The following is a 17,050-nucleotide window of genomic DNA, read 5'->3' on the forward strand; positions in this document are numbered from 1 at the left end:
GTACACGCACAAACATGATTATACAGCATCAGTATCCTACATTCATCCATCCAGACATTCATTACTGTGAGTTCACAAATCGTGTACAAGGAGACACTGATATAGGCGGACAGTAAAAACTGAAAAGAGTTCCTGAAATTCACTCACGGTGAGTTTAAAGCGCTTGAACTCACAAACACACCAGCGTACACGCACAAACATGATTATACAGCATCAGTATCCTGCATTCATCCATCCAGACATTCATTACTGTGAGTTCACAAATCGTGTACCGTGAAGGAGACACTGATATAGGCGGACAGTAAAACTGAAAAGAGTTCCTGAAATTCACCCACGGTGAGTTTAAAGCGCTTGAACTCACAAACACACCAGCGTACACGCACAAACATGATTATACAGCATCAGTATCCTACATTCATCCATCCAGACATTCATTACTGTGAGTTCACAAATCGTGTACCGTGAAGGAGACACTGATATAGGCGGACAGTAAAAACTGAAAAGAGTTCCTGAAATTCACCCACGGTGAGTTTAAAGCGAAGGTAGAGATGGACGGAGAAGCAGCAGAAAAGTCGGGAATGGGTTGGTCAGGTGGTAGATACACAATCATACTACTTCAGTGCACACACGCATCGCCAATGCTGTACCCCTGCCCTGTGCCCAGTCACAGTACACGCAGACACACACGCACGCACGCGCGCGCGCACACTCACACACGGACACACACACACACACACACATATATATACACACACACAGTGATAGACAGTACATGACCGTACTATTTCAGTGCATACACATGTCAGGAACACTGTACCCCTCCCCAATGCCGCCCAGTTTGTACACACACACACACACACACACACACACGCACACACACACACGGACACATACACACACGTACACGCACACACACACACGCGACCACACACGTACACACACACACACACACACACGGACACTCACACACCCACAAGGACACACACGCACACACACACACACACACACAGAGTCTCTCTCTCTCACACACACACACACACACACACAGTCTCTCTCTCTCTCTCTCACACACGCACAGTCTCTCTCTCTCACACACACACACACACAGTCTCTCTCTCTCGCTTTCTCTCTCTCTCTCACACGGACACACACACACACACACACACAGAACAACCAGATGCCAGCAGCAACAGCTAGCCAGCCATTCATGCCACGTCAGCAAGTGCCGGTATGAGGCCTGAGTTCCCACAGTCAGTCCGCTGTATAGCCACCATCATCACCACCACCACCACCACCACCACCACCACCATCAGCATCTTTACTGGCTTGTCTGCATTTCCTATTTCTATTTCCCCACCTTTTCCTCCTCCCTCCCACATTCACACACACGCCCGCGCGCAAGCACGCACAGACACACACACACACGATCCCACTCCCACTCCCACATCCGCACACACACACACACACATACACGTCATGCGCGCTTTTCTTTAAAACTCACTTGAGTACTCAAACACAGACACACACACACACATGCACACACACACACACACACGTCTAGCGCGCTTTTCTGTAAAACCCACTCACTTTGGGTACCATACTTCAAGTCCACACATTTTATCTCTTTCCTCTTTCCGTTCCGTGACATGCGTTCACACACCACACCACACCACTCCCGACACTAACACACGCAGCAACCATCGTGCCCTCAAAAACCACCCCAGCCCTCTTCCTAACTGGCTCCAACTTTCAAAAACAACCTATCAAAATTGGGTTACAGTTTCCCTCGGCTACTTGCCACGTGTGTCAGTGTCTTCCCTAGTACATGGTTCCAGTCCTTTTAGTTTTACAGGCACCAAGTGCCACATCACAACCCCCGCCAGCGAAATACTGCCGCTGCTGATGCTGATGCTGATGCTGCTAGTTGATGCCCGCAAGGCCAACTACTGCAGCAAGCGGGACGGAGCCAGACTTGACGACTGTTACCGCCTCTGACTGTCAGCTCTCACCAAGCAGGCAGCACAGGCAGGCAGGCAGGCAGTCGGCAGTGTGGTCTGAGACTGAGAGGAGAGTGAGAGAGAGAGAGAGGAGAGGGCCCACCAGAGATTTACTTTCTGGTGTGTAGACTGACTTGTCTGCCAGTAGACTCAGGAAGAAGAATTCTTGAGTGACTGGCCAGGAGTTCGTCAAGCTCCAAACTCTCTGTTTTCTTGTCTCGGCGGTGTTTGGCCCGTCCAAGTCTCGTGCCATCATCCGCGGACTGGCACTTCGTGTTGTAAAAAAAAAAAAGTTCCAGACTTTTGTCGGAGAGAAGAAAACAGATAGCCAGAAGCTTAGCCTCCGCTAAGGAAACTTGACAAGGCGGAGATAGTGGGGGTTTTGGTGTGTTTTTTTCCGGAACGATGCACTGTTTGTGATCTGTTCTGAGAAAGACTGGGGTGTTGTTTGTTTTTTTAAAGCTACTTTGGAAGTCAAGATAGAGAGAAGGACGGAACAAGTGGATGAGGACATGAAGGAATGAGACAGATCCTGAAGGAGGAGATACACGGAGACAGGACGGCGTCTGTCCTGAGAGAGAAGGAGGGAGGAGGAGGAGGAGGAGGAGAAGGGAGGAGGAGAGGAAGGATGGGGGTGTTGCAGGTGACCATGGTGACAGGGGTCTGTCTTCTGCTGGTTCTGCAGGTCGTCACTGCTGCCAACATCCGTCATCTGCCCTCAGGTCAGTTTGTGTGTTTTGTATTGTGTTGTATTGTATTGTATTGTATTGTATTGTATGGTACTGGTGGTTTTTTGACTCACTTGTGTAAACAAAGTGAGTCTATGTTTTAACCCGGTGCTCGGTTGTCTGTGTGTGTGTGTGTGTGTGTCTGTGTGTGTGTGTGTCCGTGGTAAACTTTAACATTGACATTTTCTCTGCAAATACTTTGTCAGTTGACACCAAATTAGGCATAAAAATAGTTAAGATTCAGTTCTTTCCAGTCATCTTGTTTAAAACAATATTGCACCTCTGGGATGGGCACAAAAAAAAAAAAGAAAAAAAAGAAGCCTAATTATATACAAACTGCATTTACTGTTATATTTATATTTTTTGTATTCTCTAAACTTGGCACTTTGATCTGATATTCCGACCCAACACCAAGAGCAGTCATTATTATCATTTTTTGTTCAAACAGGAACTTCTTTTGCTAAGCATGGAAGTTTTACTTATTTTGCAAACGTTTTGGTGCAGATAGTAAAAAGGGGAAAATACTCTGTAATTAATGCTAGGGGACTTAATTTGCTTTAAACTGATCTGTCTCATCTTAAACATTACATTTTGAAATTATACTCAATACATAAAAAGCTTGTGTGTTTTACTCTCAGTCACAAGTGAGTCTTGAAGGCCTTGCCTCTCTTGTTTTGGTTTTTTTGGGGGGGTTCACAACAGATTTCTGTGTGTGAAATTCGGGCTGCTCTCCTCAGGGAGAGCGCGTGGCTACACTGACTGACAGCACCACACTTTTTTTTTCTTTCGTTTTTTTTCTGCCTGCAATTATAATTATTTGTTTTTCCTATCGAAGTGGATTTTTTCTACACAATTTTCGCCCAAGGACAACCCTTTTGTTGTCGTGGGTTCTTTTACGTGCGCTAAGTGCATGCTGCATACGTGACTTCGGTTTATCTGAATGACTGTTTATTTATCTGTTTATTTATTCATTTGTTTCTTTGTTGGCTCGCTTGTTGGTTGTTTTTTAATGCCTGCTGGCTGTATATTATATATTTGTTAAAAAATGTCCCTCGGTCTCTGACAGAGAGCGGGAAAAAAATCTCTTAGTTCTTCAAGTTTGCATCCAGTTTGATATCCAAACTCTCTCTATATCTGTCTCCCTCCAATGTGGAGCTTTTGTCGTTTCTTGTAGGTTTTTGTGTGTGTGTGTGTGTGTGTGTGTGTGTGTGTGTGTTAACCTGAAGGCAGTGATTGGTTTCATACCTCAGACAGGGGCAAAGCAGTGGCAAAGTGATGCTGGCTGGGTTGGTAGGTAGATTGGCTGGTTGGTTCCACTGGTCCGAATATATTGATGGACTATTGAGCTCCATGGTTGGTTCGGTTGGTTGGTGGGTTGGTTGTAGGTTGGTGGTGATTACACCTGGCTGGTTGTTAGATTAGATGCTTGTGAGCTTCCTTGATTGCCTTGAACATTTTTTTTTAGGATGTTTATCAGTTTCCCCCACCCTGTATTTCAATATTCTTTGTTTTGTTTTGCTGTCATTTCTTTTCTCGTTGGAATCATTGCCATCACCATCACTGTCATTGTTGTTGTCATCATCATCATCATCATTGCCATCTTTATGACTGAGATTATTGTCGCTTTCGACCGCAAGTTAACCATGCACCATGCTTCTTTGTTCAGACTGGTGCATCATCATTGTTGGAATTATCTGCGTGAGATTTCCTTTGTGCTTTGTGGGTGAAGGACGTGGCAATATCTGTGTACCTTGTGGATTAGCTGCAATGGGAAACCATTTACAGCTTAGTCTTTTGTGAAGGACTATGACTCTCAAACTAGGAGGCAAAATTGCACTAGCTCTTAGTGCTGCAGCCTTGTGGGCTAGTTGGCCTTTGGGAACCATCCCAACGCCGACTGTCCTAAAAACCCTCTTGGCCGAGAGAGTGGGGATGTACTTGGACAAGACACTCTCCACTATAATCAAATTCTAGCCCAAATAGTCGGAACAGCAGTTGCCTCCTCTGCTGCTCTGATGGTCATAGTTGGACACGACTGACTATCATATATATCTAAAGTGACTTTTGTCTGTTACCAGTCTAAAGTGACTTTTGTCTGTCTGTCTGTCTGTCTGTCGGCCTTCTCCTTTCTGTTTCTGTGTGTATAGATGTCTGTGCCTGTCATTGTGTATTTGTATCTCTGTGTGTCTGTCTGCCTTCCTTTCTCTTTCTTGCTTTGTCCAACACCCCCCCCCCCTCCCCTCTCTCTTTCTCTGTCTGCCTGCCTCTTGCTTTCTTTCTTTGCCCCCCTTCCTCTCTCTCTCTTTCTCTGTATCTGTCTGCCTTCCTCTCTCTTTCTTGCTTTGCCCCCCCCCACTCCGCCCACCCCCCTCCTCCTCTCCCTCTGCATTTGTCTGCCTGCCTCTCTTTTTCTTTCTTTGTTCCCCCTCTCTCTCTTTCTCTGTATCTGTCTGCCTTCCTCTCTCTTTCTTTCTCCCCCACCTCCCTCTCTCTTTCTCTGTATCTGTCTGCCTTCCTCTCTCTTTCTTGCTTTGCCCCCCCCTCCTCCCCCTCCCCCTCTGCATTTGTCTGCCTGCCTCTCTTTCTTTCTTTGTTCCCCCCTCTCTTTCTTTCTCTGTATCTGTCTGCCTTCCTCTCTCTTTCTTTCTCCCCCCTCTCTCTCTTTCTCTGTATCTGTCTGCCTTCCTCTCTCTTTCTTTCTCCCCCCCTCCCTCTCTCTTTCTCTGTATCTGTCTGCCTTCCTCTCTCTTTCTTTCTCCCCCCTCTCTCTCTTTCTCTATATCTGTCTGCCTATCTCTTTCTTTCTCTCCCCCCCTCCTCTCTCTTTCTTTCTCTCCCCCCCTCCTCTCTCTTTCTCTGTATCTGTCTGCCCTCCTCTCTCTTTCTTCCCCCCCTCTCTCTTTCTCTATATCAGTCTGCCTATCTCTTTCTTTCTCCCCCCCCCCCTTCCTCTCTTTCTTTCTCTCCCCCCTCTCTCTCTCTTTCTTTCTCCCCCCCCCCTCTCTCTCTCTTTCTCTGTATTTGTCTGCCTTCCTCTCTCTTTCTTTCTCCCCCCCCCTCCTCTCTCTTTCTTTCTCCCCCCTCTCTCTCTTTCTTTCTCCCCCTCTCTCTCTCTCTGTATCTGTCTGCCTTCCTCTCTCTTTCTTTCTCCCCCCCCCCCTCTCTCTTTCTCTATATCTGTCTGCCTATCTCTTTTTTTCTCCCCACCCCCACCCCCCGCTCTCTCTCTCCTTCTCTGTATCTGTCTGCCTTCCCCTCTCTCTTTCTTTGTTTCTCCACCTCCTCTCTTTTTCTCTATATCTGTCTGCCTATCTCTTTCTTTCTCTCCCCCCCCACCCCCTGCTCCCCGCTCTCTCTCTCTCCTTCTCTGTATCTGTCTGCCTTCCCCTCTCTCTTTCTTTGTTTCTCCACCTCCTCTCTTTTTCTTCATATCTGTTGTGTCTGTCTGTCACCCACTCTTTGTCTGTCTGACGTCGCTCTCTCTCTTTCTGTCTGTCTGCCTGTCTGTCTTTCTCTCTCTCTGTGCCCCTTTCTCTGCTTGTGCCTGTCTGTCTGCCTCTCCTTCTCTCTGTGTCTTTCTGTATCTGTTTCTGTGTCTGTCTGTCGCCACCTTGCTCTGTATGTCTGTATCTGTCTGTCTGTCTGACTGTATGTCTGTCTGTCCTCATCTCGCTGTGTATGTCTGTATCTGTCTGTCTGTCTGTCGCCATCTTGGTCTGTATGTCTGTATCTGTCTGTCACCATCTCGCTCTGTCTGTCTGTATCTGTCTGTCTGTCTGTCCCTATCTCGCTCTGTATGTCTGTATCTGTCTGTCAGTCTGTCCCTAACTCGTTCTGTATGTCTGTATCTGTCTGTCTGTCAGTCTGTCCCTATCTCGTTCTGTCTGTCTGTCTGTCAGTCTGTCCCTATCTCGCTCTGTATGTCTGTATCTGTCTGTCTGTCAGTCTGTCCCTATCTCGCTCTGTATGTCTGTATCTGTCCCAATCTTGTCTGTATCTGTCTGTTTTCATCTCTCTCTCTCTCACTGTATCAGCTATCTGCCTCTCTCTCTCTCTCTCTCTCTCTGTGTCTCACACTCTGGGTGTGTGTGTGTGTGTGTGTGTGTGTGTGTGTGTGTGTGTGTGTATGTGTCTGTTCTGCTTGCACTACACCGCAATGTTGTGGGCTATCAGGTATCTGGCTGTGAGACATATGATGTTTGTTTGGCAGCGAGACTGGCTGGCATTTTTCTTGGGCTTGCCAAGTTGGTTGTGACATTATTTCCTCAGTGTTCTCCCTTTCCTATTTCATTTTGGTATGTCTTTTTTTTTTCTTTTTTTTTTCCTGATTGTTTCTTGTTGTTTACTCTCTCCCCCCCTATCGCCCCCCCCCCTCCCCCCATCCCCTCCTCTCTCTCCCTCTCTCATCTTTCTTTTTCCATGCAGCTTCATTTAATTTTTTTAAAATTTGTTGTTTGATTGTTTATTTATTTGTTTGTTTGTTTATTTATGTATTTATTTATTCATTATTTATTTATTTATGTATTTATTTATCAATTTATTCATTTATTTATTTATTCGTTTATTTATTTATTCATTTATCTATGTTGCAGTTTTCATAGTACTGAACATCGCTCTGTGTGTGTGTGTGTGTGTGTGTGTGTGTGTGTGTGTGTGTGTCAGAGACAGAGAGAGAGAGACAGAGAGAGAAAGACAGAGAGAGAGAGAGAGAGCATAATGATTCCTCGAAAGTGGTGTTGGTTTTTTTTGTTTTATTTTAGAGAATTGAAATTGTATCGATTGTAATACCATACAGTGTTTTGAGAGGGGCGGTGGCTTTTAATTAAAAAAAAAAAAAAGGAAAAAGAAAAAAAAAGAAGCTTGCAATATATGATTTGTATACTTGCATGTCTGTTTCTCTGTTTCCCTAAGTCACAGAGCAGCCAGTCATGCTCTGTGTTGGGATGGGGATAATGTGTGTACAGGCAGGGTATGTCTGTGTTTTCATAGCCTGCACAATCCCTACAAGGGAGAATGGGGGATCTTCAACAAGGTAAAGTGTCTGTTATTCTCTTCAGCCTACATGACAACAGTCTATTGTACTGTTGATATATATATATATAGCTCTGTGAAGGATGAACACCCGCTGTATGCACTGTTGATATATACAGCTCAGCAACACACACACACACACACACACACACACCAATCTTTTGCACTGTTGATATATACAGCTCAACAATACACACACACACACACACACACACACACACACACACATACACACACGCACACACACACACACCAATCTTTCGCACTGTTGATATACACAGTGCAGCAACAGACAGACAGACAGACAGACAGACAAACAGACAGACACACACACACACACACCAATCTTTTGCACTGTTGATATATACAGCTCAGCAACACACACACACACACACACACACACACACACACTACTCTGCTGTACTGATGATATATACCCAGATTCAAACACTCAACTGTTGGCCGCTGTTCCTTCTCTGTTTCTGGACCTTGCGAATGGAATGAACTTCCTTTTTCGCTTCGTCAAGTCTCCACACTCAGCTCTTTCAAGTCTGGCCTTAAAACCCACCTCTTCCCAAAATAGCCTCCCTTGCCTGCCCTTCCTTATCTTTAGTTTCAACAGTTTTAGAGTTATGCATGCGTGTGAATGACTGGTGCGAAAGCGCTTTGATTTGTCTCTGCACAAGATCCAGCGCTATATAAATACCATTATTATTATTATTATATATACAGCTCTATGACACAGACACAGACACAGACACACACACACACACACACACACTGCTGTTAGTGTTGATACACACATCTCAGTGACAAACACACACACACACACAGAATCAAAGGCTCATGGTATAGAACAGAAATGCATGTCTTTATGATCAGTAGGGGGGGGGGGGGAACCCCAAAAAACCTCTGAGCTTTTCAAATTCTGCAGGGGTTTGAATCTTGTGTCTTCTTCAAGAAGTAGCTGACTACTAACCACAAACCACCAATCACACCTATCATCAGTGATTGAATTTTTGACTCACTTGTGTAAACAAAGTGAGTCTATGTTTTTACCCAGTGTTCGGTTCTGTGTGTGTGTGTGTGTGTGTGTGTCCATGTGTCTGTGTGTCCGTGGTAAACTTTAACATTGACATTTTCTCTGCAAATACTTTGTCAGTTGACACCAAATTTGGCATAAAAATAGGAAAAATTCAGTTCTTTCCAGTCATCTTGTTTAAAACAATATTGCACCTCTGGGATGGGCACAAAAAAAAAAGGAAAAAAAAGAAGCCTAATTATATGCAAACTGCATTTACTGTTATATTTATATTTTTTGTATTCTCTAAACTTGGCACTTTGACCTCCTATTCTGACATAACAACAAAAGAAGTCATTATTATCATTTTTTGTTCAAACAGGAACTTCTTTTGCTAAGCATGGTATTTTTATTTATTTTGCAAACGTTTTGATGCAGATAGTAAAAATGGGAAATTACTCTGTAATTAATGCTAGGGGACTTAATTTATCACAAGTGAGTCTTGAAGGCCTTGCCTCTCTTGTTTTTTCTTCTGCCTGATGGGTGCAGTGGCTGGATACTTCGAGCAATGGATTCTCATTGGGGTTCCCAGAGTTTGAGAACCCCAGAAGAAGAAGTAGAAGAAGAGGAATAATAATAATAATTGTTATTATTATTATTATTATTATTCTACATCCATCATTGCAACTACATCATCATCATCACCACCACAGCATCTTCCTCCTCCACCACCACCATCATTATCATTGTTCTCATCATTATAATCATCTTTGATGAAGGGAGTGTATAATAAAAAAAAAGAAAAAAAAATTAAAGTTAAAAAAAGACTCTAACTCATTTTCATGAACAAAGAAAGTGAAAGAAAGGATTATCAACATAATTATAATCATCTTTGATGAAGGGAGTGTATAATAATAAATAATAAAAAAAAAAAATTTAAGTTAAAAAAAGACTCTAACTCATTTTCATGAACAAAGAAAGTGAAAGAAAGGATTATCGCCAGACAAAGCTGGAAGGTTGCAGGTCTCCTCCACTAAACAGCTTAGTACAGCTGGAAACATGAGAACTGTGATCTTTTGCCAATCTTACCAACATAAACAAAGACACTGCCCCCTCACCCCCACCACCCCCCACCGCTCCCCCCCCTCCTTACCTGATTCCTTCAACATCCCCTCTGGCTGAACCTCCACTCCCTACCCCCCCAACTCCCCTCACCTTGGCTTTTTCCCCTCCCTCTGGTCCAAAGGTCCAACCAAGGCATCCAGGTCAGGGTCATCAGAGTTGTAGGCCTTGGGCAGAGTTACAGGCCTTGAGCCGGGGTGGTGGGGAGTAGAGGGGGGTGTGGGGGGGTTCCACGACAGGCACTTGAAAAAGAAAACACCTGCCACATGATGTTGGGTTTTTTTGGGTTTTTTTTAAATAATTATTATCATTATTATTTTTTTTTCTTTTTCTTTTTTTTTAATATAATTCCATGACATCTTCCCAAGCTTGAACTTATAAATCAAGTCTCTTACACAGTTGTGGGCATATACTGGTATCATTTACCCTTATAAATGGGTGATTGCCAGAGCACTGAGTCTAATTTTACTTGTAGCTGTACAAATGCCATTGTTATTGTTATTATGATGATTATTATTAGTGTCATCATTATCATTCCTGTTCTTATCAATATTATTATTACTACTACTACTACTACTATTATTATCATTATTAAAAGAATTAACAAAACACAACAGAGTCTATAAAAGCATCTACTCAGAAAATGAGAAGACATTCAAAAAAGAAAATCATAATTCTTCCAATAAATATTTTGTAAAGAATAAAAGATTACATAATATTGTTCACACCATGGTGGACACAATTCATGTAAGCAATATGTATGCTCATGAACCAGTACATGATTACGAATATCAAAAGCAACTGATCACTCTAATCATTTCATATGTGATTACAATGCATATAGTATTAGTTGATTTTTGTTATATATATATAGATATCTATCTGTGTAGATTATGAAAACAACTTATGGAATAAATGTAATTTGATATGATTTTTACCCTGTGTGCAGTTTGTGAAGTCATCCTGTATACAAACTCAGTATAAGAAAACAAATGTCAAGTATGTCCTAAGTCAATGAAAAATACAGAGAAAAAAAAAGATATATATATATATATATATATATATATATATATATAAAAGAAAGAAAGAAAAGAAACTGATGTTTAAAATATTTTATGTGTATATTTGTGTGGGGTGTTTGAGTGAATGCTTTTAGTTCTATTGTAAAGCATATAGAGCTGCAAGAATATGTTTTAGTAATTAAGACGTCTTGATAAACCAACCAACCAACCAACCAACCAAGCAAATAAATAAATGAATAAATAAATAAATAAATAGATAATCAATGAATGACTGAATAAATACATAAATAAATGAAACAAAATAATGAATGACTGAATAAATTAATAAATAGATAAACAAATAAACAAACAAACAAAACAGAAAAAAATCAGGAAGATAGCAGAGAAAGAGAGGGGGGGAAAAAAAGAAGAAAAAGATGGTGGTGGAAAGAAAGAAAGTATGAATGAATGAGTGAAGGAATAAATCACTCACTCATTCCCTGGGGTCGTTGGGGTGACATGAGGAAGATGTCATAGCTCGCCACGCAGTTCTGTTGGCAGCTGTCGTGAGGAGATCTGGCATTGTCATTTTGGTCCATTCCTTGACGTTGTCGGTCCAGCTCTTTCTCTGCCACGACCCTATCTGCGCCCTCCCTCTACAGTCCCTTGCAGGATGGTTTTGGAGAGGGTGTTATTTCGTATGACGTGACCAAACCATGCCATCTTCTGTCGTTTGACAGTCACCAGCAGTGGTTCTTGGGGCCCAACAAGGTTGCTGACCAGGTTCCGCACACAGTCATTGGTCTTGTGCTCCTTGTAGGAGATGTGTAGTAGTCTCCTCAAGCACTCCTTAAGGAATAAATAGGAACAGAGTAATAAAGAAGAAACATAAGTAAATAAACAAATCCATATGATATAAAGAAAAGACCTACATCTGATAATACTTATGTCTTCTTTTTTTTTCTTTCTTCATTTCTTTGCTCTTCTTATTGTTCTTGTTCTTCTTCTCATAATTAAAAAAAAAAAAAAATTTTTTGTTTGTTCTGTTTTGTCTTCTTAAAAAAAATTGCTTACACTTTTATTTCTCACACATACACAGTTCTATGTTTGTGTGTGTTGTAATCATGGACAGCTGTATGCTTTGCATTTCATTAACCACTTAATTGCTACATTTTTATCTGGACTTTGTTCCACTGTTGGACTGCATGTGGAGTGATGGCCTAGAGGTAACGCGTCCGCCTAGGAAGCGAGAGAATCTGAGCGCGGTGGTTCAATTAACGGCCCAGCCGCCGATATTTTCTCCCCCTCCACTAGACCTTGAGTGGTGGTCTGGACGCTAGTCATTCGGATGAGATGATAAACCGATGTCCTGTGTGCAGCATGCACTTAGCACACATAAAAGAACCCATGGCAACAAAAGGGTTCTTCCTGGCAAAATTCTGTAGAAAAATCCACTTGGATAGGAAAAACAAATAAAACTGCAGGCAGGAAAAAAAAAAGAAAAAAAAAAGGGTGGCGCTGTAGTGTAGCGACGCGCTCTCCCTGGGGAGAGCAGCCCGAATTTCACACAGAGAAATCTGTTGTGATAAAAAGAAATTCAAATACAAATGACTTTTGTCCAGCAAAACCGGTCTCACCACTTAGAAAGCGGTTTAAATTCATGCCACAAAGATCACTTCTGATTGCTTCTGTCACTTAATTTTTTTCTTTTAACACATCTCTTGTTATTTATTATGATGATTATTATGAGCACATCACTCCTATTTTGCAACATCTCCATTGGCTCCCTGTCTCACTCAGGACCTTGCATTTGGAATGAACTTCCTCTTTCACTTTGTCAGGTCTCCGCACTCATATCAGCTCTTTCAAGTCTGGCCTTAAAACCCACCTCTTCACAAGATAGCCCCCCTCCCCTGCCTCTTCCTTGTCTTCATTTTTTTTTTCTTCAGTTTTTGAGTTATGCATGCATGTGAATGACTGGTGTGAAAGCGCTTAGATTTGTCTCTGCACAAGATTCAGCGCTATCTAAATACTATCATTATTATTGTTGTTATTATTATTCCGCTCCTCCTCTCTTTTCCTCCTATATTCTCTTCTCTATATAGCCTCTCCCCCCCAACCCCCCACCCCCTTAACCCTCCCACCTCCCTCAAGCTCCCCACACCCCCCTCCCCCCACACACACATACCCCACTTTTTTTCTTTTCTTTTTTTAAAGACAAACAGGACATATATATATATATATGCCTCTATATTTAAACATGTTGACAGATTCTCATTAAATTTTGGCATGGTAATGTAATTAAGTAACACTTCTGATATCATCACAGCGGAGTGCACATGCAGGTGTGTGTGCTCAGCACATGTGCGTTTATGTTCTTCGCAACAGGATATGTATATTTTAGGAAGGAGTGGGGGGTTGTGGGTGGGTGTTAACTGTTCTGCAGAACTTTATGATACACATCAAACTTTTGAACCGGTTGCCCAAAAGCCCAGCTCCCCACTCAACCCACTGTATCTCCTCCTTCTGGTTCATTGCCTCATGTGCAGCCTTGCCAAGACATTGGCCTGTGCATCTGTTTTCATCTTCATGTTCTTTTTGTGCTTCTTCTTCTTTCATTTCTTCTTGATCTGCTTAATTCTTCTTCTTCTTTGTCTCCATCTATATCTTCTTCTATGTTTCCATCTTGGACATGCAACTGCAGGTTGTTGTGTTTTAATAATAAAAAAAAAATTAGATCTCGCTTTGGCTTAAAATTGCTACAGAAGTAACATCCATACCTGTCCATTAAAATTAGTAACCCCCCCCCCCCCCCACCCCAGAAAAAAAAAAAAAAGAAAGAGAGAGAGAGAATTGGGTCGACCTTCTCTTTGATACCTCCCCCCCTCCCAAAATAAATAGATATAAGGTCAAATAAAGACCTGATAACCACTGCCAATTTGTCTTCCAACCCCACCCCAACCTTCCCCTTCCTTTTCTCTCTCCTTTTTTTCTGTTTTTATTTTGAATTATCGTTCAGCACATATGAGAGGGTTTTGTAAATTGGGAGTCTTTCATGTCAGCACCTTTAAAATGGGTTTTTAATTTTTTTATCAGCAATGGAGTCTTCAATATCAGCACCTTAAAAATGTTATTTTTATATCAGCAATCGAAACCCATGTGTGATCATCAGACGAGGAATGGGGCCAACTGCGTTTATAAAGGAAGTGGTATTATTATGGGAACAAAATGTCCAATTACCTGTTTCATAGATCCGGACTACTTCGACCTTATTCATTTTTAATCCAAAGTTTTTTTCTAAGGAGACAAAGCCGACATGGCGTGTAGTGGAGGAATGCTTGCAATATTACCGTGGAACGATTCTCTATACAGCTTTATGCTTGACCAACTGGGGGCGGGGGGGAGAAGAAGAAAAAAAGAAGAAAATTTTTTTTTTGTAGGTTTTTCCCATTCTTACCGGATCAGTAATATATTTTGCTGCGGAAAGCAAACATCTGTCAATGGAACGGGTGGTGACTGAAGTGGCGTTTCAGTTCAAACCTTCCAATTTGCGACGCCCGACAAAATACATAAATGCCACAAACATCACCAGAACTTTTTTTTTTTTTTTTTTTTTTTGTTAAAGCAGACGATTTCGAACCGTGACGCGACCCGCTACGTAATCAAAATGTCCTCCCTCCACCAGAAGGGAGATAACTGAATTAAGGGCCCCCGGGTGGAAAAGTCTGGAAGGGGAAATTACTCGGTCTGCTTCCTGGGACAACTCCGTTCAGGCAACACAGAGCAACCCAACGTGATGTTATCAGTCTGTTCCCAACACCAGCTTTTCGCTGACTCGACAAGTAAAGCCGTATCAGAGTATACCTCTCTCTAGCAGTTTGGCATGCGTTGTTTTTGTTGTTGTTGTTGCTGTTTTTAACCACCCCTTCCTCTTCTCCCAACTGTGTTACACTCGCGCATAGACTGATTCTGTTTTACGCCAGGGGAAAGAAAAGGGGGGAAAAAAAAAAGAATAACACAGCACGTGTGTAAATGAATATGATTATATTAATTAGAAATATGAGTTACAAAATGGCATCTCTGCCGTGGTCATCTTGGTCTATTTCCGGCCTCAAGTTAGTTCAGTCGCATGCACGATTGCGCAAAGGTGACTCAGTGCGAAAAGAGTAAATTGATGAAGGCTTACTTTCACGTTTAGAAGTATACTTTTATGATGGACACAGCAACAAACTGGATAAATAAAACATATCACTGAAAGTACAACATCATTACTAACCCTCTCTCTCTCTCTCGCTCTGTGTGTGTGTGTGTGTGTGTGTGTGTGTGTGTGTGTGTGTGTGTGTGTGTGTCTCTTTTCACGGACGAACGAATGACTAGCGAGTGCAAGCGTATTAATTAAAGACACACACATGCACACACTCCCACATACACCTGCCCACTGGTTGCACTGCACCCACCGACACCCTACGCCCCCCCCCCCCTCCCCCCGCCCCCCCACTCCTACGCCCACACATTCACACCTACACGCCTACACACACACACACACACACACACACACACACACACACACGCAAACACACACACACACGCACACTCACACGCACGCAAACACACACACACACACACTCACGCGCACGCAGAACACACACACACACACACACACACACACACACACACACACTGGATTTGATGTGAGGTAAGCATGCATAAAACAGACACGCAGTGATGGGCAGCAGTCTGATAATTATTACCGCTGTGATGTATTGTGGGGTCCCGCTTCCGTCTAAAAACACTTATAGTGAATAGACGTTAAACTGAAGAAAACGCAAACACACACACACACACACACACACACACACACACACACACACACACACACACACACACGCACGCACACACACACACACACACATACACTGGATTTGATGTGAGGTAAGCATGCACAAAACAGACACGCAGTGATGGGCAGCAGTCTGATATTACCGCTGTGCTGGCATTGTGGGGTCGCGCTTCAGTCAGAAACATCGAGCTCTAGATCTGGTCAGGGGGAAATCTCACGCCCTATCTCTGCCCCTACCCCCTTGCTCCTGTGTGTGTGTGTGTGTGTGTGTGTGTGTGTGTGTGTGTGTGTGTGTGTTTGTCCTTCTCTCTCTCTCTCTCTCTCTCTCTCTCTCTCTTCCTCTCTCCCCCCCTCTCCCGCCGTCTTCTGTCTGTCTGTCTGTCTCTCCCTTCCCTTTCTCCCCTCTCTCCCTCTCCCCCCTCTTCTCTCTCTCTCTCTCTCTCTCTCTCTCTTCCTCTCTCCCCCCTCTTCTGTCTGTCTGTCTCTCTCTCTCTATCCCTCCCTCTCTCTCTCTCCCTCTCTCTCCCCTCTTTGTCCCCTCTCTCCCTTCCCCCTCCCTCTTCTCCCCCCCTCTCTCTCTCCCTCTCTTTCCCTCCCTTTCTCCCCTCTCTCCCTCTCACCCCCCCCCCTCTTCTCTCTCTCTCCCCCCCTCTTCTCTCTCTCTCTCTCTCTCTCTCTCTCATTATTATGTCGTAATGATTGTACATTGAAAACAAAACGAAACGTTGCTGTGGGTCTCATTGTAAGTGACATTGCGTGGCGAGTAGCTTTAATTTGTCGTGCCGCATTGCTGGATGGGCTGAACAGCTTATTAATAGCAAGGGAAAAAAATCGTTTCTACCTTTGTTTCTTCTCTCTCTCTCTTTCTTTCTCTCTCTCTCTCTCTCTCTCTCTCTCTCCATCTCTCTCTCTCTCTCTCCCTTTCTTTCTTTCTCTCTCTCCATTTCTCTCTCTCCCTTTCTTTCTCTCTTTCAATCTCTCTCTCTCTCTCTCTCTCTCTCTCTCTCTCTCTCTCTTTCTCTCTCGCCATCTCTCTCTCTCTCCCTCTCTCTCTCTCTCAATCTTTCTCTTTCTCTTTCTCTCTCTCTCTCTCTCTCTCTCTCTCTCTCTCAATCTTTCTCTTTCTCTTTCTCTCTCTCTCTCTCTCTCTCTCTCTCTCTCTCAATCTTTCTCTTTCTCTCTCTCTCTCTCTCTCTCTCTCTCTCTCTCTCCCTGTCTTTCTTTCGCTCTCTCTCCATCTCTCTCTCTCTCCCTTTCTTTCTCTCTTTCAATCTTTCTCTCTCTCTCTCCCTTTCTTTCTCTCTCTCCCT

At 43.1% G+C, this 17,050-nt stretch overlaps 1 protein-coding gene across 1 annotated transcript in view; it reads left to right on the forward strand.

Moving 5' to 3' along the window:
• The first annotated feature begins 1,937 nt into the window (after positions 1-1,937).
• The window catches only part of LOC143289761 (uncharacterized), a 183,074-nt gene continuing 167,961 nt past the window's right edge, over positions 1,938-17,050 (forward strand). The window contains exon 1 of the mRNA XM_076598862.1: positions 1,938-2,719. Within this exon, the coding sequence (XP_076454977.1) occupies positions 2,518-2,719 (202 nt within the window). The 5' untranslated portion in view covers positions 1,938-2,517. The remainder of the gene's footprint in view (positions 2,720-17,050) is intronic.

This window comes from Babylonia areolata, chromosome 14 (assembly GCF_041734735.1).
Source record: "Babylonia areolata isolate BAREFJ2019XMU chromosome 14, ASM4173473v1, whole genome shotgun sequence".
NCBI lineage: Eukaryota > Metazoa > Mollusca > Gastropoda > Neogastropoda > Buccinidae > Babylonia > Babylonia areolata.